Here is a 23,299-nt window from a genome sequence, read left to right as displayed (position 1 = left end):
CGGGGACGAAAGATCCCACTCAGGGGAAGTGTCCAGCCCACTGGCCGACTCCAGACCACGCAGCCCATCACCCGAGTCCTCTAACTCTCCTTCCTCCAGGGCTCGTTGGTACTCCTGCTCCTCTAATACACGGAGAGCACGTCTCCTCGAATGAAGCCGTTGTTCAATACGCGGAGTCGACAATGCCTCCGCCGAAGTCGAAGATCGGCGCCGATCTTCAGAAGCCACCGACGCCGCGTCCGGCGCCACAGGTAACTTCGGCGCCGATGAAAGAGCAGTCGAAGCAGATGGACCCACCGGAGTCACAGGCCGAAATCCCGACGTCGACGGGATGGAAATCCCCGGGGCCAATCCCTCTGAAGCCACCGGAGCGGCCACCGGCGCCGAGCCCACGTTCCCAAAAGGGAGAAAGGGTATAAAGGGTGCCGGCCGAAGAGGCGCAGGATCACCCAATGAAAAGGCCAAAGTCCCAGCCGGAGCACCCCCTGGAGCCATCTGTTGGAAGATGGCATACATCGCATTCAAGAATGCGGAACTATCGGCTCCAGGGGTGGGAAAAGCCAGATACTGGGGTGCCTGTCTCGGAGGCGACCCCGACCTCGACGTCTGCGACGCCGGAGATAACACCTGAGGCTCCAATACCTCAATCACCGACGCCTGTCCAGGTGAAGTCGGAGACGCCGGAGAGGGCAACGGCGTCGAAGGATGCGGCGTAACCGTGGGACTGATCTCCCATGTCCTTTGGCGCCGATCCGAAGACCTGGAACGAGTCTCCTTTGAATGACGCCGAGATTCTCTACAGCGCCGGGAGTCTCGATGACGCCGATGTCTTGGCGAAGAAGGCTTCTTGTGATGCTTCTCCTTCGATTTCGCCATAAACAGCTTCGCCTCACGTTCCTTGAGGGCCTTTGGATTCATGTGCTGGCATGAATCACAAGTCGAGACGTCGTGGTCGGAGCTCAAACACCAAAGGCAGTCGGAATGAGGATCCGTCACTGACATCTTGCCTCCACACTCACGACAAGGCTTGAATCCAGACTTTCTCTGCGACATTATTACCACAGCGAAAGACTACGCAGCAAAAATACACTGTAACCACAAAAGTAACAGTTGCTCCCTCGAAGATAACCGTTTCGAATGCACGGAAAAAAGGGAACTGACGTCGGCACGTCGTCGAGGACCTCTTATTGCCTGTATGACGTCAGACGGCGTCGCGTGGGCTAGAGTGACGTCCTCGTCGACGTGCAGAGACTAGTAAGAAGATTTCCGTCGAATGCTGGCGCCATGGGAGTATTCATTAGGTGAGGAATCCACAGGTAGTTGTATCCATCAGAATCCTTCGGTTGCATTGGAGCATTGGTCTCCTTGTTCACACTGTTACCTAATCAGAGTCATTTCTTTTGACTCTCCCCTTCACGCTCCATAGCTTTCCCAAAAACACTTAGTTGATAAATGCTTTAATGATCAACATTGGCCGCACTCAGTAAAAGTCGCCCCATAATGCTTTGCAAGCATTCTTTTACAAAACATTTTTGCTCATAACTCAGTCTGTGGTGGTCCTAGGACAAGGGGACCGCATTCAAAACGTTCAACACAACCTGCTCTTTCTGTCTAGATCACCGGTCTTCAAAAGAGGGGGTGGCAGGTTTAAGGGTCTCAAGTGATACCAGGGGGAGGGCGCCAGGCTCTGGCCAAAAGATGCATTGTACAGATAACAGGGCTTTGTTTTAAGCAGAAGCATGTTATTGCATTTTTCAAAAAGGTAACAGTACTTAACTGCAATGTCTAAATAGGTCTAGGCATATTGAAACATTTCCATCTTTATAAAATAATTGTGAAAAATTCTGAGGGTGGCCAATAATTTTTATTTTTCAACGGGGGGGGTGCACCATTAAAAAGTTTGGAGACCACTGGTCGAGATCATCTCTGGGTCCCCATACTAGGTTAGTGGCGGCCCCAATATAATATCCCCGCCCTCCATTCAGTGTCTGTTTAATCTCTCTCATGGCTGGAACTTTTGTTTTACAGCTGACAGTAGTTTGTGTTTTAAGGGTCTTGTTTGTAATATCATTGGAATAAGCCTGCTAGCCCTGAAAATGTGTAATGCACTATGCCCTCTAGGGGCTAAACATATGGTTACACTGCGATACTTGGAGTAATTCCTTTTCATAGGGTTATGCTCTCTAGGTGCTAACTATATGGTTACATAACAATGTTTCTTACAAATGCTATTTTCGTAGTGGTGTCCTCTAGGGACTGTTCTGAGCATTACAGTCGCATGGCAAACATTTATTTCTGAGAGAAGTTTTTATTGGGTTTATATGATAAATGAATATGTTTTATTAATCTCTCCTTATTGCAATTACGATGATTATTGCCAACTTAATATCCTTATTACACTATGACTATTTGAACACTCGTGATACATTTGGGTGACACTTCCAGTTGATTTCTCTTGTTACTCCTCCGTGGCTGTCTTGTTTTGGGAATTGTGTTAGTCAGCCAGCAACTCAGATGGTGGGGTGGTGAGAGAGGTATTCTATTGGCATTAGCATGACAGATTTACATTAGGATGCTAAATGGCAACATTTACAATGTTGGCTGCAGATAGAGGAAGAAGGTAAATGAAAGTGCTTTATATGCAGGGCCACTGGAATTCTGTGGCAGGGTTGACCAATTTATGTGGCAAGAAATGTCCAGTTATGAATTTACAATGCCTCTAGCTCAAATAAATGCGAGACCCATTGCATCGCAAATGCTTGTTCTTACTAGTGAAGGCCATCTACGAAGTCTCATGAGCTCAGCTAGAGACTTACTATTTTGGTTGCAGCTTTGCCATGTGACCTATACTAAATTGTGTGTGTAGTAGGGCATATATTTGACCTTTGCCTTGGAGGGGTCTGCTCCATTGCTGGTGTAGGGGGGATCCCCTTGTCGATGTATTTTTGTGAATCACAGACTACTGATTTTTTTAACCACTTTCAGTCTCGACCGGAAATGTAGGATTACGTTTTCTTCAATATTTCTATAACAAAATGCTACAAGTTAATACTCTATTTTGAATATATTTCAGGATCTCGATCAGAAGCATATCTGTTTGAAGATTAAATAAATAAACAAATATATAAACAGATACTTTGTTAGGTATTAAAGGGATCAGTCCCACTAATTCGAAAGCCAGAATTGTGACCCTCTACGAATAGTGTACACTCAAACACATATCGCACTAAATGTTGGGTGTAATGGTTACATACGTTTGCAATCTTAACTTTTTCTAATTTATTCTCAGCTGTTACAACAGCAAACAAAATCATAAATTTGTTATTTATTCAGAACTATATTTTATTTCAAAAATATCCTGAATACGTGAATGCTATGGCATTTACTATGTGGAAAACCTGATCCCTTAGTTTAATGTACACCTAGTATGAATTACATGCTTCTGGGGTTTAAGCCACACATGACCGCTGTAGGAAAGTACCATCTTACCTGGCATGTTACCCCCATATTTCACTGTACATATGTTGTTTTAGTCTATGTGTCACTGGGACCCTGCCAGACACGGCCTCAGTGCTCATAAGTATGTGCCCTGTATGTGTTCCCTGTGTGATGTCTAACTGTCTCACTGAGGCTCTGCTAACCAGAACCTCAGTGGTTATGCTCTCTCTGCTTTCCAAATTTGTCACTAACAGGCAAGTGACTAAATTTACCAATTCACATTGGCATACTGGTACGCCCATATAATTCCCTGGTATATGGTACAGAGGTACCCAGGGTATTGGGGTTCCAGGAGATCCCTATGGGCTGCAGCATTTCTTTTGGTGCCCATAGGGAGCTCTGACAATTCTTACACAGGCCTGCCAGTGCAGCCTGAGTGAAATAACGTCCACGTTTTTTCACAGCCATTTACCACTGCACTTAAGTAACTTATAAGTCACCTATATGTCTAACCTTCACCTGGTGAAGGTTGGGTGCAAAGTTACTTAGTGTGTGGGCACCCTGGCACTAGCCAAGGTGCCCCCACATCGTTTAGGGCAAATTCCCCGGACTTTGTGAGTGCGGGGACACCATTGCACGCGTGCACTATACATAGGTCACTACCTATGTATAGCGTCACAATGGTAACTCCGAACATGGCCATGTAACATGTCTAAGATCATGGAATTGTCACCCCAATGCCATTCTGGAATTGGGGTGACAATTCCATGATGCCCGGGTCTCTAGCATAGTACCCGGGTACTGCCAAACTGCCTTTCCGGGGTCTCCACTGCAGCTGCTGCTGCCAACCCCTCAGACAGGTTTCTGCCCTCCTGGGGTCCAGGCAGCCCTGGCCCAGGAAGGCAGAACAAAGGATTTCCTCTGAAAGAGGGTGTTACACCCTCTCCCTTTGGAAATAGGTGTGAAGGCTGGGGAGGAGTAGCCTCCCCCAGACTCTGGAAATGCTTTGATGGGCACAGATGGTGCCCATCTCTGCACAAGCCAGTCTATACCGGTTTAGGGATCCCCCAGCCCTGCTCTGGCGCGAAGCTGGACAAAGGAAAGGGGAGTGACTACTCCCCTGACATGCACCTCCCAGGGGAGGTGCCCAGAGCTCCTACAGTGTGTCCCAGACCTCTGCCATCTTGGATTTAGAGGTGCTGGGGGCACACTGGACTGCTCTGAGTGGCCAGTGCCAGCAGGTGACGTCAGAGGCTCCTTCTGATAGGCTCTTACCTCTCTTGGTAGCCAATCCTCCTTCCTTGGTAGCCAAACCTCATTTTCTGGCTATTTAGGGTCTCTGCTTTGGGGAATTCTTTAGATAACGAATGCAAGAGCTCACCAGAGTTCCTCTGCATCTCCCTCTTCACCTTCTGCCAAAGAATCGACCGCTGACTGCTCAGGACGCCTGCAAAACCGCAACAAAGTAGCAAGACGACTACTAGAAACCTTGTATCGCTTCATCCTGCCGGCTTTCTCGACTGTTTCCAGGTGGTGCCTGCTCTGGAGGTAGCCTGCCTCCTCCCTGCACCAGGAGCTCTGAAGAAATCTCCTGTGGGTCGACGGAATCTTCCCCCTGCTAACAGGCACCAAAAGACTGCAACACTGGTCCTCTGGGTCCCCTCTCATCCTGACGAGCGTGGTCCCTGGAACTCAGCAACTCTGTCCAAGTGACTCCCACAGTTCAGTGACTCTTCAGTCCAAGTTTGGTGGAGGTAAGTCCTTGCCTCCCCACGCTACACTGCATTGCTGGGTACCGCGTGATTTGCAGCTGCTCCGGCTCCTGTGCACTCTTCCAGGATTTCCTTTGTGCACAAACAAGCTTGGGTCCCAGACACTCCTTCCTGCAGTGCACAACCTTCTGAGTTGTCCTCCGGCGTCGTGGGCCTCCCTTTTGTGACTTCGCGTGGACTCCGGTTCACTTGCCTTCCAAGTGCCTATTCAGGTACTTTTGCGGGTGCTGCCTGCTTCTGTGAGGGCTCCCTGAGTTGCTGGGCGCCCCCTCTGTCTCCTCCTCCAAGTGGAGACATCCTGGTCCCTCCTGGGCCACAGCAGCACCTAAAAACCTCTACCGCAACACTTGCAGCTAGCAAGGCTTGTTTGCGGTCTTTCTGCATGGGAACACCTCTGCAAGCTTCATCGCGACGTGGGACATCCGTCTTCCAAAGAGAAGTCCCTAGCTCTCTTCTTTCTTGCAGAACTCCAAGCTTCTTCCATCCGGTGGCAGCTTCCTTGCACCCTCAGGTGGCATTTTCTGAGCTCCTGCCCACTCTCGACACTGTTGCGACTATTGGACTTGGTCCCCTTGTCTTACAGGTACTCAGGTCCAGAAATCCACTGTTGCTGCATTGCTGGTGTTTGTTCTTCCTGCAGAATCCCCCTATCACGAATTCTGTGTTCTCTGGGGGTAGTAGGTGCACTTTACACCTACTTTTCAGGGTCTTCGGGTGGGCTATTTTTCTAACCCTCACTGTTTTCTTACAGTCCCAGCAACCCTCTACAAGCTCACATAGGTTTGGGGGTCCATTCGTGGTTCGCATTCCACTTTTGGAGTATATGGTTTGTGTTGCCCCTATACCTATGCGTTCCTATTGCAACCAATTGTGATTCTACACTGTTTGCATTACTTTTCTTGCTATTACTTAGCAAAGTTTGGTTTGTGTACATATATCTTGTGTATATAATTTATCCTCATACTGAGGGTACTCACTGAGATACTTTTGACATATTGTCATAAAAATAAAGTACCTTTATTTTTAGTGCTTCTGTGTATTGTGTTTTCTTATGATATTGTGCATATGACACCAGTGGTATAGTAGGAGCTTTACATGTCTCCTAGTTCATCCTAAGCTGCTTTGCCATGGCTACCTTCTATCAGCCTAAGCTGCTAGAAACACCTCTTCTACACTAATAAGGGATAACTGGACCTGGCACAAGGTTTAAGTACCTCTGGTACTCACTACAAGCCAGGCCAGCCTCCTACAACCGCTTAGGGAATTATCATTAATTTTTTTGAAGTACATAAAACTTTAGTAAAAAATCAAATAAAAAAAAGTAAATGGGACTTGAAGGTTAATCAGAGTTCTCAAAAACAGAAACTAAGAATACCTGCAGCAGTGTGGAGCTGCCAGATTTTGCACTGAATGAAGGAAATCCTCCCAGTAATAGTTCGTAAAGCCAATAGGAGACAAACTTGCCCTCTTTTCTGCTCAAAATCTTTCCTAGAAATCTTGAGATTTTATCCTACCACATAAATTGATCAATGTGAGTCTCCAACAGTGCAAAAAACAATCAGAAAAAAGCCACCACACGCTGGACAAAAACATAATGATTTGGGGAAAATAGCCATTTTAATGCAGTTGACCCTACCGCTAAAAAAGTGCAGATGTTGATTCTAATGTAATCTGGTGGATTGAAAGGTCCATCCAAATCTCCAGGAGTAAAAACTCCCATATAATCAACAGTTTTATTTGTAATACATGGGAGTAATGAGCAATTGGGAAATTATGATCTTTCTCCCTATTTCTTTCTAAATTCTAACCGTTTCACTTCCAGGTTTACAACTTTTTAATGCAGCAGTTTTCTTCTCAGCGCTTCACAATTTTGCTGTTGCCGACTTTTGAGCCATTTTCAGCATGACGTTTTTTTTTTTTTTATGATGTTGCATGCCTTTTCCAGCGGTTAGCCTGCATTGAGCGCACCAGTAAACTACTGAAAACATACGAGGCTCCATGTTTTCAGAGTGGGTTCTGCACTCTTTTTTCTCTATTTCATAGGTAGCACGATCTCGCTGGGCAGTAGTAGATGTAGAGTGCTCTGCATGACATTGGCCCGGTTACATGGATAATTGTACTTTTGCCGGTTACATGGATAATTGCACTTTTGCTGGTTGTATGTATAATTGCACTTTTGCCAATATATTTCACTGCAAGCAAAGTTCTGTTTCCTTTTGTGTGTCTGCTTTGCACTCATGGTGGCCATTGGCTCGCTTATGTGAAACTTTTACTTTTCAGTTTATGTGGCAAGAAATGTCCGGTTAGGAGTTTACAAAGCTAATAGTTTTAACTCGAGTAAACGCAAGACCCATTGCATTGCAAATGCTTGTTTTCTCAGTCTGCACTGTATGATGTCAATTACACAAGCCAAGTCTGCCCACCTTTGCCCAATCCCAGACCCAAACAGCCCTACAGCACACCTTCCATTTCCTGCACTGTGGCATGCATGACGCCTGTGATATTTATGCGGAGGCACAGTCACTAAACTGTCTGAAAAATTAAAAGGGAGGAATACATACATTCTACTGCCGGTGCCCTAGGTAAAACATTTTCTGTACAGGCTGGCATCTTTTAGAGCATTACTTGACCAAGTAAATTACATACTAAAGCTTACAACTTGAACTGCACTTCATTCAAGTCACTTACCCTAAGTGTATTTAGGTTTGGCACTCAAAAGTTAAGAGTTTAAATGTAGTGGTCTTAACCATGACCTTTGTTGTCAATCTGCCTGGGTGATACAAATACGTATATTTCAAGGGCTTCGAATGTAGGTATAATTTATTTCAGCTCTCAACATCATTTCAACTGTTGAGAAATATTGGACCAGATCAGAGGTTACAATTTCTCACATGTATAGGGGTATAGGATTGCATGAAGCCTGCAGTATTGGTATGTACAGCTCAGTTGGTCCGTAAGTTTCCTGGATGGTTCAGGGTGTATCCCATTTATCACTTGATAAGACAGCTATAGTTGTATCAATTGCTGATAGCTTATCTTGAAGCTACTTGACTACATAGGATTTCAGTTATTCGCCTGCTTTCCGGGGCATCACAAACCCCTAATAGACATGCCTTTTTCCTCCCATCACAATTCTCAAGACAGTCTAGATTGCATTCCATCACATCATTTCTCCTATGCAGTTCTAATATTTCTATGAATGTGTAGAAGTTAAATCCTTCATGTTGTCCACTTGCGTGCCAGTCTTGTCCTTTGTTTCCTTGATGACACAATTGCTCCCAGCTAGTTGTTTGATCATGTTCTGAAGAGCAGCAAACTGATCCTTAATCTCATTTGTCCTGCGAATGCTTTGCTAGCATTTTGCTCCAAGAAATGTATCTGACAACAGGCTCCCTAGATTTCAACAAATATAAGATTATTTAGTTACAGAGTCCGTGCTCTGTGAAGTATCAGATTTTGGATTAACGGTCAATGTCACAGTTCAACTAGGAGTAGTGAGTCGGGACCTTGTAAAACCAATTGCCCATGTGTGACTTGTTTTCCTACCCGTTCACTAAGAATTTTATGTTTTCGTCCCTGTATATTAAAATCGAGCTCTTAAATAAGAGCTACTGCTCTCATTGGTAACAGAATCTAAAGTATTGAGAAGGCAACCAGGGGTAGAAGAGGGAACACTTTTGTAGGTGGACAAGATTAGCAGTGCCTTGAGGAGTTGAGGAACTGGAAATAATTATGGCCAACATATCTGATCCTCAGTTAAAGGGGCAGGCAAGAGAAAGTCAGAAGGGATGGGGGCCTCAATCTCCAAGATTTTAAAATATGTAGCGTTTGCGTAATTGATAAGGCAATAGTACCTGTACAATCTCTGATTTTGTCTGTCACTTGAGTTGCTACGTTATTGCTTAGGTCTTTGCAGCATTAAAACACCCATACTGAGATTTTCAAATTGAGGGCTTGTGGGTCTGAATAAAGAAAATTTCATTTCTACCTTGTATCTCACCGGGTCAAAAATGCAGAGGCAAGATAGTTTGAGAGATGAAAGTATAACTGAGGAGACTCATCATCTTATGAGGGGCCAGCCAGTGTAGTTCACAGCCGAATGATCATTCAGGATTTAAGAAATGTATATCTCTGAATCTTCGGAAAGTGAAATCCACAAACAAGCCGGATACTACAACTATATGTAAAACCTCAGTGGCAGAAATCTGGCACGGTGGTCTCGGTATCCACACATGGGCATTTAAGTCATACTGCTGCCCACTGTGTAATCTGGCAGTCCTGGGTCACACTCCAAATTAAGAAAAAATGAATTAAAAGCTTGAATAACCTATGCTGAAGGTAATACTAAAAGCAGAGTGCACTGCCATTACCTTTACAATGATTCCGTAGCATGCTGTTCTTTCTTCATGTAGTTCGGACACTTTTGAGCTATCCACCAGCTCGAGAAGCTGTGCATCAGGTCAACTCAGCCTTCTGCCATCTCCCCATGCCCTCCAGACTGTATTCAATTAATTCAGTCAGCAAATATATTTATCTAGAAAAGAGATCTGTGCAGAGAAATGCTGGAGTCTATTTATCTCAAGGAAAACTACTAGGTCTGTGTACCTAGTGCTGAACCAGGCTATAAGTAAATAAAATAAAAACCAACACACCCGGTTTTAATATAAAGAGGTTTATTTTCCCAGAACTCTTTGCAGTTAGTTCAAAAGCAATGTACAACCTGCACGCCCTTTTATCCCTGATGCTTACCTAAAAATTATATTTCAATATATATAAATTTATATATAAAATGAAAAGACTCATCCCAAAATCTCCTTATATTGAGTACTATATTTGCCACCACTTCCACATTCTCATTTATCCTCAAAATGCTTGTACCCCGCAGATTTGCTGGGATTCCAATTTACTTCTACCAAGCAGCTGTTAGGGACCCCTCTCTTCTGATACCAAATCTCTGATATTCTTCCACCTCCAACAATCCCCAACACTACCCTTTTCTGGTAGCCTGCCAGATTACCATTCACTGAAAGTAGAGTAAGAAAGCGAAGGAGGGATCCCCAAGAAGTCATGAACTATGTATATTGCAACATGGCTTGGCAGCATTGCAGTGTAAGGGCATCACAATGACTGCTTGAGTGGGGAAAAGCGAAAGGAGATTTCTTGGTCTGCGATGGTCCCACGTCACACGCCCACTGCAAACATAACCATTCTGTCCAAAGGGTGGAATTAGGTAATGAAACCGTCTACACTCTACGTGTGTGGAGGCTACACACAAAGAACTGTGCATTAAAAATGCGGGCAAATCAATGTGTTCCCCCTGGCGCACTGGGTTTGAAGGCTGGGCAAAGCAAACAACCTTTTGCTCCATTTTAGAACATGGTGGCAACCAGTGGTATCTCTGATAGGTCAGCATCAGAAACAGCAGCAGTGGAAAGATAAAGTTAACAGGAAGCTCAGCTGGTAACCTCTGTAAAAAGAGAGGGTGGCCACAACTGGGTAAGATCCAGGCGTGTGAATACTGATGGGGGTTACCAAGCTAGGGTCCTTGACTAAAATATTTCTCCCGCTACACAGGCATTGGGATTTGGTGCCAGGACAACAATTCCTATTTGGCAGTGAGTCTAAAGATGGTCGCCATGTTGGGAGCATCAGAGGCTTGGGAAAGAGAACACAATGGAAGCCATTTCCAATCACCCAGTCAGGTCTGACCTGAAAGCAGCAGTTACATTGGCAGGGACTCAAAACCCTACTCCGGTGGGCAATTGATATCACCCAACAAAATTCTCACTACCTTCCCCACTTCTAAACAAGTTTGGTAATTTACAATGCACTTTATCCCTTACTGTTCATCAGTCCCTTCGACTCAAATGGAACTGTTCCCTCATCTACAAGGCAACCAAAACGAGCGGGCCCAGGTCTGGCTTACAGAAAATCCCTTCAGAAAGCCAAAAACCTCAAAGCTTAATATGGCATGGTAGTTAGTCGTGTTCTGGCAAGAGCCTGACTGTCCATGTCCAACAGGCCTGTTGGAAGGGCTCTTTGTCCCACCCTCCCCCACCCTTTTAATAGGCCAGGCTGCCATAATTTTGGGAGGCAGCGCTTAGAAGCTTCAGCAGTGCTATGTATATCAAAAGGTCCAAAAATTTAAAAACCAGAAAATCATTCACTGCGCAGCACCTAGGTGCACACTTGCACAGACTATCATCTATAGTGAAGCAAACATTCCCTTTCAAGCAGCAGAGACATCCATTTCCATTTAACAAACCAGGGTGCACCTCTGAGCACCCGAGGTCCCCCCCCCCCGCCCACAAGCTGCAGCAAACACCAAAACAGTCCACGAGCTGAAAAAGACCTGCCGCAGTCATCTGCCACCTCTGGGGCTTTTTAAAAATACAAAGGGGTGGAATGTAGGGAACACACATGAAACTCAGCATGTGACGTCACTGGTCCCCAGGACGAGAATTGCAGATCATTGAATACACTTTGGTCGTACATGATTTCCATAGAATGCGTGTAAGATTATAAATCCCGGGACTATCCTTTTTTTTTTTTTTTTTTCTTCTTTTCTGTAGAAAACGAGAGGGGAAGGCTTGGGGGTTCTAGGCATCTCCGTTCTGGATCTTACTGAGCTGCTCCTCCAGGTGCTCGATGCGCTGGCCCTGCTGCTTCACCAGCAGCTTGAGGGACTTCAGCTCTTTCAGCACTTCATCCAGCCGGTCGCTCTCCTGTGAAGATGGGCAGGAGAAGAAAGAAGGCTGTGAGCTTAACTTGAAGTACAAATGGAGAAAGGAAAGGGAGTACAGAAGGGGGAAAGGAGTGGAAAAGCTTGAGGGCCAAAACAGGGGAGAGGCGTATTTGTGGGAGGAGGCACAAGAGGAATGGGGAAAAAAAGGAGCGATGAGAGCAAATGGGGAAAAAGAAGATCAAGGAAGAGATTGAAGGTGAAAATGAGGAAGGACAGGAATTGAGGGGGAAGAGAAATGTGGAAGAAGACAGCCAGAAAAAGACATGGATGGCAAAGAAAAAGTGAAGGGAGTTAAGCAAATGTTTGAGGAAAATGGTGGTGCGAGGACATGAGAAAAGAAAAAGTAGGCGATTATTATTTGAGAGCCAACCAAAAGTTGAGGAATAGAAAACAAGGAGAAGAAAAGAGAAACATAAATAAGATTGAAATAGTTGCCTCAGACAAAAAGGCTACAAGTCAGACAGGAGGGCCCGATCAAATAAAATATAAAAACCTGGAAAGTAGGGGCACAGTATGTAATAATATCTGGACAACCTGGCTCTATATTTAGTAGAGCCACATACTTAGGCTTTTTTCTCTCTTGTGCCCAGATCCAAAAGAGCCACATAAGCAAAATATTACCCTGTAAGCATCTGTTTGTGGCATATAGTGCTATAGGTTTACATGATGTGCATACTCCTGCCATCTAGTGTTGGGCTAGGACATGTGCAACTTGTTTTTCTCCAAAGAAGTCTTCGAGTCATAATGTATGCTGACACCACCTACTACTGGTAAGGTGCATGGACATCGGATCCATTGTTAGATTGTTTCTCCCCACAATGGATGAGGAGAGAGATACAGAATGAGATGGCCATAAGACAAGTTGGATGAGGACTGAGATAGCCATAAGACAAGCTGGATGAGGACTGAGATACAGAATGAGATGGCCATCTACAGTAATACATGCCATGAACAGATGCTTACAGGGTAAGTGATATCTTCTGTCTGTGGCATCCATAGATGTAGATACACATGCTGTGCACAGACTGCAAAGCAGTTCTCTCCTAAGCAGTGCAGAGGCAGAGGACTGGCACGCTAGGAGCCCTCAGACTCTTGCATCAGGGTTCTGGAAATACCCTGTTGTAAGGCCCCATCAACTCCACTTTGGTCTCACCTTAAGAGTTAAGAGCACCCTACATGCCTTATTAGGGTACTGACAAACATTTTTTGTTGGATGTGCAGAAGTATTTTATTATTTTATATTCTGCAATAGGCATGATACAATCAAGTTGTTTAGATTTTCATTGCACATTTATTTTCGATCGAACTTAACGTAGGCCTAAATGATTTTCCACAGTATATTACGGAGGCGCATCTTATTAAGCATCGTTAATATTATTTCACATTCCAAGCACTTCTTTTTTTAAATATTAGAAATGTAGCAGTAATAAATACACAAACACATTAACAAAATCCATTAAACATGTCAAATGGAATCAAGATTATATAAACAGACGTGAATGGCTATCTCCTATTTAATCAGGGCATCGAGTCATCCACCTCGGTCGGCTCCCCCCCCTGCGAAACGTACATGATGAGGAAAGCCGTGCCTGCCCCACCCCCCCAACCCACTGACTCTGCAATATCTACTTCACCAGTCGCACCACATCCTATTAAACCTAACCAGCATTCCCCTATACTGCACTCTGTCTATTTTGCTTTCCCACTCTGTGGCCAATGGAATTTTGGTTGATTTCCAGTTACAAAGAATCAAAATCTGGCTACTAAGGCTGAAATAAAAATTAGCTGCTGTTGTCCAATAGTCAAATCTAGCACAGGCCTAGCACAACCAAATAATGCGATCAGAGGATCTGGAGAGTCAAATTCAATTTACCTTCAAGTTTCTGAAAAACATCCGGCCACAATAAGGAACATTTAAAAAACATATGCAGCCAGTCTCCAGTACTCAGATTGCATCTAAAACATATCGACGGCACCGCAGGGTACATCTGATGGAGATGGGCTGGTGTCTAATAAATCATCCATTTATCAAATAAAGCCATTTTCTCAAATTAGCTGCTCTATCTGCCTTTAGGCTAATATGATTCCAAAACTGACATTGCCTGACATTAATATTACAGCCTGCGGTATTCACAATCCTTGGAAGATGGTTGGGGATTAAAATTTTATTCTTGGCAGCCATCAATTCCCTACACCAATTGCCAAAACCCTGGACTAAGGAGACAAAGTGCGACCGGCTAAGTTTCTCTGTGATTGGGTTCTCGCCCTCACTAGTCTAAGCAGAACTTTCTAATCTGAGCAAAACTAAAGAAGAAAGAAGCATTTATTTCATTATGAATGCCCGACAACTGCTCCCAAGAAGAAAATTGCCCCAAATTTAAAAAATCCTGCAGCCGATGAAGGCCTAAACTCGACCAGGGTTAATATATTTTGTTACGCTGACCTGTAATCCCAATGGGATACACTCTAGTAACTTCATTTGAGGATGAAAACCCGCAATCGTATAATTCTCGCGAATCTTCTGGAATTGGTCTACAATTACATACGGAATTTTATAGCGTGATTTTTTTTGGACAGCTTGGCAAACTTCAGGAAGGGAAACAAGCCGATCTCCGATTCTTGTGAAGCCAAATTCAGGAAACATTTTGCATCATGACAAGGGAAGGCGGGAAGATCTAACCAACCGATCCAAAAGTGACGGCTAAATAAGTTTTAAAATCAGGTAGTACAATCCCACCTCCCTCGGAAAGCAACTACAGAGCTTGTAATTTGAGCCTCGGTTTCTTACCTTGCCATAAAAATTGTCACATTTCCCCATCCACGGACTTAAAGAACGACTGTGGAACATTGATCAGAGTATCAGTGAATATGAAAAGAAATAGAGGAAATATAGATATTAGTGCCGCCCGTCCAATTATGGATAAGGGGAGATCTTTCCACTGAGAGGATAAAGCACGCGTCTTCTGCAGAGTAGTCTTGAAGTTGAGGGTAAAAAGGTCCTCAAGCTTGTGTGCAAATACAAATTCTTTATTACTTGCACAAATTGAGCTGGAAAAGCAAACCTTGCAAGTATCGCAAAAAGAACATTCAATTGCACCTTATCACATGCTTTCTCCCCAACTATAAAGATGATAGCAGCACAAATGTGTTGCGTAATAAAATTGTTCATCGCTTAGACTAAGTAATGAATATTAGTAGACAGGTATCTGTCTGCGAAAAACCCACTCTGATCCGAATGAATAACTGATGCTGCCATGGGTACCAGGCCATTAGACAAGATTTCCGTAAAAAATGTATAATCTACATTTAGTAGGCTAATCGGGCGGTATGACTGGACATCCTGAGCGGACTTCCCCTTCAAGAAGCTAACCACTGCTGCTTGAGTGAAAGTGTCTGGAACCTTGTTCCCCTGTAAAATGGAATTAAAAACAGTGATTAGATATTGATTTAGTTGGGGAACGAACAATTTATAAATCCTGGTGGCATCCCATCCGCTCCACAGGCTTTCGCATTGGGCATTGAGTCAACCACCTCCTTAACCCCTGCGAGAGAGTTGGGAGAAGTCCAAGAGACCAAATGCTCAACTGAAATTGATATCCGCTAGCCATTTCTCTATCACTCCAGGAGATGGGTTTAACATGTCCAAATATAGAGCAGTATAATGGCATAAGAAGATCTCTGCTCTCTACTCTGGGACCGATGTAGATGCAGCAGTGCTAGGTTCATAAATCTGCGTAAGCTTGTTCATATTGGCCTTACGTTTAGCCGACCAGGCCAGGAACCTACCTATATGCTCATTTTATTTGTATCTTTGCTGAAGCATTGTGTTGTTGTTTACTATCTCTCTGCTTAGGAAGCAATCCTTAAGAGCCTGTTCAGCACGAGTCAACTTGCTCTTGTCCTCTTGCGAGGGCTTCATTGATTAAGCGATTGCCGCTTCATCAAGCGTATGTTGTAACTGCTGCAAAGCAGCTTTCGCTAACTGCTTTACCTGTGCACTAAAGGCTATTACCTCACCCCTAAAAAGACCTTAAGGGCTCCCCAAACTGCAAATTCCAAGGCAGTACCAATATTACGCACCACAAAATCTTGCAGCGTAAAGTACATCTGTGCAACCCAAGCCTCATTAACTAATAAAGACTTATCAAACATCCACACTGAGGGTGTCTGATATGGGACAGCCAATCTCAGGACAAGGGTGATTGCCGCATGATCTGAAGGCGTTTGCCACAATAGCTGTCTGAGTTTGTGGCAAATCATGTGACATCAAAAAGAAGTCGATACGAGATGACGAAAAGTGACGCTTGGAAAGGCAAGTGTACTCTCTGTCAAAGGGATGATCCTATCTGCATACATCGATCAAGGCAAAATCGCTCATCAAAGCCCAGAGGGCTCTTGTGGATTTTGGTTTTGTCTGAGACTTATTACCACGCAACAATCCAGCGCTGGGTCACATAATATATTAAAGTCACCACCTATCACTATCGGCCCCACCATGCCCTTGGTGAAATTGTGAACAGAAACCAGCGATTCGCGAGAATCTTCTCTAGGACCACAGAAACTGATTAAATGAATAGCCTGATTGAAGAATTTCATTTGAACCCACACGCATCTAGCATATGGATCTCTAAAAACCTTCATGATTTTCGCAGTAATATCCTTATTAATCAATACTGCAACTCCCAGAACTGTGGTATTAGCGAATGCTAAGAGAACATGCTTAATATATCCTGGGAATTTAGTTGGGGCTGCAGATAGTTCAATAGGTTTTTCCTGTATCAAAATTACACTAGCTTTCATGGATTTGAAGCACTCCAACATCGCTTTCCTCTTCTGGCGATTATTAAACCCATCACTTTGCAAAATACAATGGTAAGAAGCCTGTAACTCATCATGCAAATATCCCTTCATCCCACCTCGCCGAACCATACTGAGCATACGATAGGCCATTTATTGACCCTTTAACCTCTTTGAAATATACTGCTACATGTTTCCTTATATTCTGAGCCCACCCACCCACCCACCCACACCTGCCAAAAATCTGTGCCCCTTAAAACTCGCGGCCCACACTTTCCCTCTACTGAAAAAATATGAACATGTCACACCCTCTCTGATGGAACTCAAATAGCTCACTGTGACCCCCTTATCTTCCAAACTTGCAGCATCACCTACAAAGCCATCACAAACATTACCATAGGTGAACCCGCCTATCTGCCTGACAGCTCACCACCTCTGGTGGTTTTCGGCACACCCGCAGCAATGCAGAAATATAAAAACATGGCAATAGTCCTCCTCCATTTGCGTACCCAGGACCCTGAACAACATTTGTGTATCCATCAGCATTGCATTTGGTAATTTGCTTGTATTTTTGGTTTTGACCCTGTGTAGCACTGTCCTGCTTTATGTCTTGATCAAACACCTACATACCTACAACAAACATACCCCTTTTTAAAAAAAAGCAGCGTATGTACTTTTATTCACTTTCAGAGACACACAAGGTGGATTCACCAGTAAATAAGTTTGACACAGCGCCTTGAGACTCTGTGGGTGATTAGCCGGGCTTTAGAAATATTGACTGATTGGCCATGTGCACTTAACAAGAGTAAAAACCTTCAAAGCAAAGGACCAGAGATGTACTTGATAATGGAATATTAAAACCTGGTTTCCACATACTTGTCCAGGAACAGGCTTTCTTCATACTACAACTGAAGAGCAAGATGAACAAGGATTTATCGTTTTTCAAAGATTGTTTTTAGCATTTGACTAAAGTGCTTTTCAAACCAACATTTCCTACTTATTCTCGTATATTCTATCACTCAGTGTATATATTTTTCATTGATTCTTTGTGACCGATTTAGTGTTTGTGGCAGCTTGCTGAATTTGCCACAGACATCTGAACAAAATCTGAAGACCATGACAGAAGTGACAACTTTGGCAAAAGCACTTTTCTGCACTGCTTTCCACAGCCGAGAATGAGACTGAAAGAATACATTAAAGTGTCAGACCAATAAACCAAAATCCTCTCCCAGAGACTTGTTTGTTTGGAGGTTTGCATCCTCAACAAGATCTGCCAAAGGAGTAAACAACTTGTGAAGAAATCACGCAGAACATGAGGCTGCAACTACCAGCCTCCAAGGAGGTGACTCATCCATCTGTAGGATGACTGTAGGTTTCTGACAGATTGGAACTCATGGCTCTAAACTCTCTGAAACTAACACATTGTGCTCTTTTGACATGGATAATACGTATTCTATGCAAAATACAGTGCAGGGCTTTACTCCCCTGCACCAGCATCAATTTCCTATGACTTTCTGTGCCGAACAGCAAATTCAGTTTAACTGTTCATCACAGTTAAGGTGTGGCATCATTTTGCAATAAGAGAACTTCTTTCACTTCCAGAGAAACACAGAACACAAACCAGAAAGTCAATGCTTTCTGCTGGTTAAAAATGTGCTTCCAGAAGTCTTTGGGACAGGAATATTGTGTGCCAGTGATCAAGCTACCAGTCCGAACATTCATCCAACTAATAAAAACTCACGGTTGAGAGGAAAGCCCTTTCGTTCTTTGCAACTAAAAAGCAATGTGTGTTCACTACAGCTTAAAGAGGTGATGGGTTCAAGAGCTCTTTTTAGAAACAAGAGAAAGGACCTCTCCAAGGTGGGAAAGCTTGCCTGATGCTATGTTGAACAGAAGATAGATAAGGGTCATAGTTTATCTCTACACACTTTAACAGAACCCATTTGTCAGTAGTTGTCTCTCCTCAAGCAATGGCTTGAAACGACTCTTCCTCTACAGGGATGCTGAATTTAGGAAGTGGACGAGAAAGTTCAGAGACACATGCAAGATGTAGATGCGTAGGCCGATTCTCTTGCAAATGCCACACAGCCAAAAAAGCGTAAAGAGAGAACTGAAGTGCTCTCAACATGGAAGTTGAATTGGTGTGTTACTCAATGAAGAGGATACAAAACACCAGGCCAAACAGAGCAGTGTTCTTTCTCACTGTTGTAAGGAGTCCTTCCTATTCAAGAGTCTTCAAATTTCCAATTGGGAGACTTTGAATGGGAAGGAATCCAGGTGGGAGAAAAGGAGATTCCACCAGAAGCAACTTGGGCAATGGATGCTCAACAATGGACTTAGGGGTGAAGCCACAACAACACTCACATTTTAAGATGTGTATTCAATGGGAGGGGTGAATCAGGCCTTTTGATGTCTATAATCTGTAGAATCCCACAATTCTTTAAGTCTGAAAAAGTGTGGAGCTATCAGGAAGCCTGGCATAAAGAATGAGTCATTCAAAATTATGAAGACCGTTAACACTAAAGGGTTTGAACCACCATGAGAAATGTGTTGTGTCTGGGAACACTGAAAGGCACTGCTTTAATGATGTTCTAAGGCTAGTCCGACTGAAAAGGATCAAAAACACTAAATCTATTCTCTACTGGATGGGATTTAGAGGCTGGGGCAGGATAACATAACTCATTGTGTGGGCGTCCTAAAAAGGAGGACCATTGTAGGCTTTGGGCAGGTAGGGCCAATGGGGACAAACAGCTGACTCATACCACATTCTAGGGTTGCCCGTTGGAGAAGTACACCTTCTATGTTGCAAACTGACAACACGCAGACAACTTGCAGCCAAGCAAGCCTCACTAGGCACCTGGTCATAGGATCTTCTACTATTCAACCAAGATTGGTACAGAAAGTGATCAAACCTATTAGCAAGAATTACATCAACTCAACTAATGTACAGATAACAGTATAACATGTGTCCTACAATTGTCTTATTTTGGCATACAAGTACTCGGACCTCAGGGAATGTACGCAAACCTAACGATGAATGAATTTATTTTCATCATTCTGTGAGAAAACCTTAAGGAGGAAAACTATTATTACCTTGATTAGGAGCTGCTAGGTGGCAGTGATAACTATAGGCGTACGTCTACATTAGACAAACACCCTAGAAAAACCTTGAGGATGGTCAATGCAATCCTGTGAAGGCCTTAATACCAGGAGGATTAGGGGTTTCCAAAAGATACATTTGGAACATGGCTCCAGACACCAAACAGGGTGACTTAGTTAAGCAACTTTAAATAATTTGTACAAATATTTCAAATTATATTATAGAGAGGTGGAAGGGAGAAGGGAGGTTGGCATAGCAGGCATTAAGGAAAGCGAGAAAATGAAAAGAACAAGCAAGAAGACAAAAGGGAGCACATTGCAAAGGTTCCCCTACCACATGGATGGCAGGGGCATTAATACTTGGCACGGAGGCGTGCGCAGTAGGTGCTGCCAGCTTCCCTCCAGCAGTGGGTCGGTTGTCGTGCAGCACATTTTTCTTGTTGACTTTCAGGTCGCGCTGCTTAGTTGGCACATAGCCCTCCCGCAAGGAGACAAGGATGGGGTCAGCATCTTTGCCTGCCACCCACTCGTCAGCCTCCATCGCAGGTTCAGGACCAGCTGTGTCTGGGTACAAGTCATCCTGGAACAGGTCGGACTATGGAAGAAGCACAAGATAAGGGTAAGGAACAGGCATCCGGCATCCCACAACTCATTCATCCTTTTATCAAAAATACTCGCTGAGCTAAGAGTGCTGAAAAGGGAGAACAACATTCTGGGGGAGACCTTCCCATGCAACCACCAAATATTTTCCAGTAAATAGGTCGAGAGGCATTCGAGATGCAATGTACAACAAGCAGCACATGAGAGAAGAAACTATGAGCAAAGGAGACGATGTAGCAGTCTTCACCCTACCTTCCTTGGCACGGTCATTGTGATGGGCTCGCATTTCCGCTCGTGCAGCTTGTAAAACCTGCACATGGATGAGAGGCACAGGGTGAGAAGTGGACAGACCGATGCAATGGAAATACTTTGGGCAACAAATGGGGCAGAATAAGGGAAGCAATATCTTACAGGAGGACCAGACAGGCTGAATCTGAAGGAACTGAGAAGAAACGGGCGACATCCATGGAATAGGCAAAACAAGAGGGAAGATAGCAAAGAATGATAAAGACATTTGTATGCAAGGTGTAAAGAAATGATGTGAATGAACAGAAAGTACAATGGCTGTGACTACAAGAGAGTCTGATGACGTGTCAGTGTAGGAATTTTAAATTATATTTTGTTGACAGGATCTCCTTCTGCACACTGTCCCTGTGGGTTCAGAGGGGACATAGACTTCACAGTTCTCCCCAGGGAAAGGAGCTCAAATGGTGCTTTCTGGACAATGGTGGCTCTGCACTCATTGGCAAAATACAACTGATAACACCTGAGATGGAAGTCACCTGCTGAATATTCGTCAGAAACACCAGATTCTGCAACTCCTCTAGACTCAGGAAATAACAGGTTTAATGAAAATACAACAGAAATCAGGCCATCATCTACAAATCAACTAAGACCTAAGAAACAGTCTGAGCCGCAGCTCCAGTGTATTAGTAAATCAAACAAACATGATCCTATGGGGATACTTGGTTCTCCGACGTCCTTTATTCTAAGGCTACATGACTTGCTTATATAGCCCACAGAGCAGAGTGCTGAACACTCTTCCTTGTGCGAGGCTCAGTCTACACAGGCAGTCTCACTCAGAAAAAGGCCAAACGTCCAACACCTTACTAAGGCCAATGATGGACTGGGGTTTTCATCAGTTGCTCAATTGGTCTTTGTTGCAATATTGAGCTCCCAACAGATGTACGTCGATTTCCACACTCCAGGAGACGGCTACACATGCTTGGCAGCTCTAGATGTGCCTCATGCATTCACCAAACCTCACAGGATACTCTTTATAGGGGCAGTTCTAGGGGGTCCTCTCAAGGTCCCCATGCTCAGGCCTCTTTACTCACTCTCTCACCTAGGGTTTGCATTGCGAGCATGTACCCTTCAACAGTTGGGGCTGCACACAATGTCACAGTTCATCACTGTGCTCTCATGACCACACCCTTCACTCACTTAGAGCAACATCAATAACTGCCTTCTCCAAGGTCTGTGGCACCTAACTCCAGCGTTCTTGTTCTTTACTGAGCAGCCAGTCAGAAATGCTTGCCTGTACCAAGCAGAAGTTGAAAACAAGTCTTCCTTCTAAACATATAACACTCAGAAAAAAGTCTGGCACCCCATGGCAACTATTTACTTTAAATGCAAATACCTTTATGTTTACGGCTCTACAGAGAAGTGTCTCCTTTACATCTACAGAACCCACAAAAGTGCTACACTCACCGCTATTAGCCAGTATTAAGAAACACACACAACTTAATACATACATTCTTGAACAAGAATGGGATCCATGGGATGTGAGAACCAAGATGACCAAGCTGGTTTCACCCAATTAACTGTTTTAGTAAATGTAAACAGACAGTAATAAATATCAGTACAGGCAATATTGAAAGCCTCATCCAGAACACATCACTGTAGGAGCGGTATAGTGCCTCTCTCTCTAAGGGGGGTTATTACAGCAGCGCTCCCAGCTTGTTCATAGCAAATGCATCACTTGGCCCAGCTCCCCCCCCCATGGACAAAGGAGCATTTGAAGTCACAAGGGATCACCAAGAGTACTGCAAGGTAACGGACTGCACTTCGAAGAGTAGCAAGAACTTTCCTACCTGGCAATCTCGCACTTGTTGACATCAAGGCCTCTCTTGGGCATGAAGCCCATTCCCCGCTGTGGCTCTTTGCTGCCGTAGGTGCTGAGAAAATGAATATACGGAGATTCGTCCGTCACCTCAAAGTACCGGATGCTGGAGTCACCCTGAAGGAAACAGGACGACAAAGAGTTAAACCGATATGCGAGTTGATCCTCATCCTTCTGCCTCTCTGCCACCAGTCAGCATGAACCTCAGCAACCTTGCACCTCTCCAGTTTAACCCAGAGTCTCAGAAACATTTATTTCAATTTCAAACTCTACTACAGTAAGTCTGAACATTACAGTATTGTGACCTGGTGTGCTTCTTTTCAGTTCTCTGAACTAGCAATGAGTGGTTACTGACAGTTACCTGCTTAAATAGGTCTCATCTCCAGCTACATTACATCAACTTTATTTCCATCATACATCATATTTTCCAATACGTTTCAGAGGTACGCTTATGAGAAAAAACATCAGTAACAATAGTTTTATAACCTTTATATGTAACCGGGCTGTATGATGTGCCCAATTCTGTCATCTAATACTTGACTCAAAGTAAAAGTTCTGTAGGTTGCCAAGATGCATGCCTTGAATAAGTTACTAGAACATCTACCTGAAGTCCACAATCCTCGTGTAGATGCTACTTCATTTTTGCATTTTAACTCAACACAGCTTCTTGTAAAAGGAAACAGTATAGTTATGTGTAACATTAGCAGTGATTTGCAACATCTACCC

General features: G+C 44.0%; 1 protein-coding gene across 2 annotated transcripts in view; it reads right to left on the bottom strand.

Moving 5' to 3' along the window:
* Positions 1-9,866: 9,866 nt before the first annotated feature.
* The window catches only part of CORO1B (coronin 1B), an 81,602-nt gene continuing 68,169 nt past the window's right edge, over positions 9,867-23,299 (bottom strand). For both annotated transcript variants that reach the window (XM_069232922.1, XM_069232923.1), the window contains exons 8-11: positions 22,545-22,690; positions 20,704-20,761; positions 20,186-20,446; positions 9,867-11,935 (exon numbers count right to left, since the gene is read on the bottom strand). In XM_069232922.1, the coding sequence (XP_069089023.1) occupies positions 11,810-11,935; positions 20,186-20,446; positions 20,704-20,761; positions 22,545-22,690 (591 nt within the window). In that variant the 3' untranslated portion in view covers positions 9,867-11,809. The remainder of the gene's footprint in view (positions 11,936-20,185; positions 20,447-20,703; positions 20,762-22,544; positions 22,691-23,299) is intronic.

Source organism: Pleurodeles waltl, chromosome 4_2 (assembly GCF_031143425.1).
Source record: "Pleurodeles waltl isolate 20211129_DDA chromosome 4_2, aPleWal1.hap1.20221129, whole genome shotgun sequence".
NCBI classification, from domain to species: domain Eukaryota; kingdom Metazoa; phylum Chordata; class Amphibia; order Caudata; family Salamandridae; genus Pleurodeles; species Pleurodeles waltl.
Note: the sequence above shows the minus strand (reverse complement) of the source record. Positions and strands in the feature narration are given on the sequence as shown.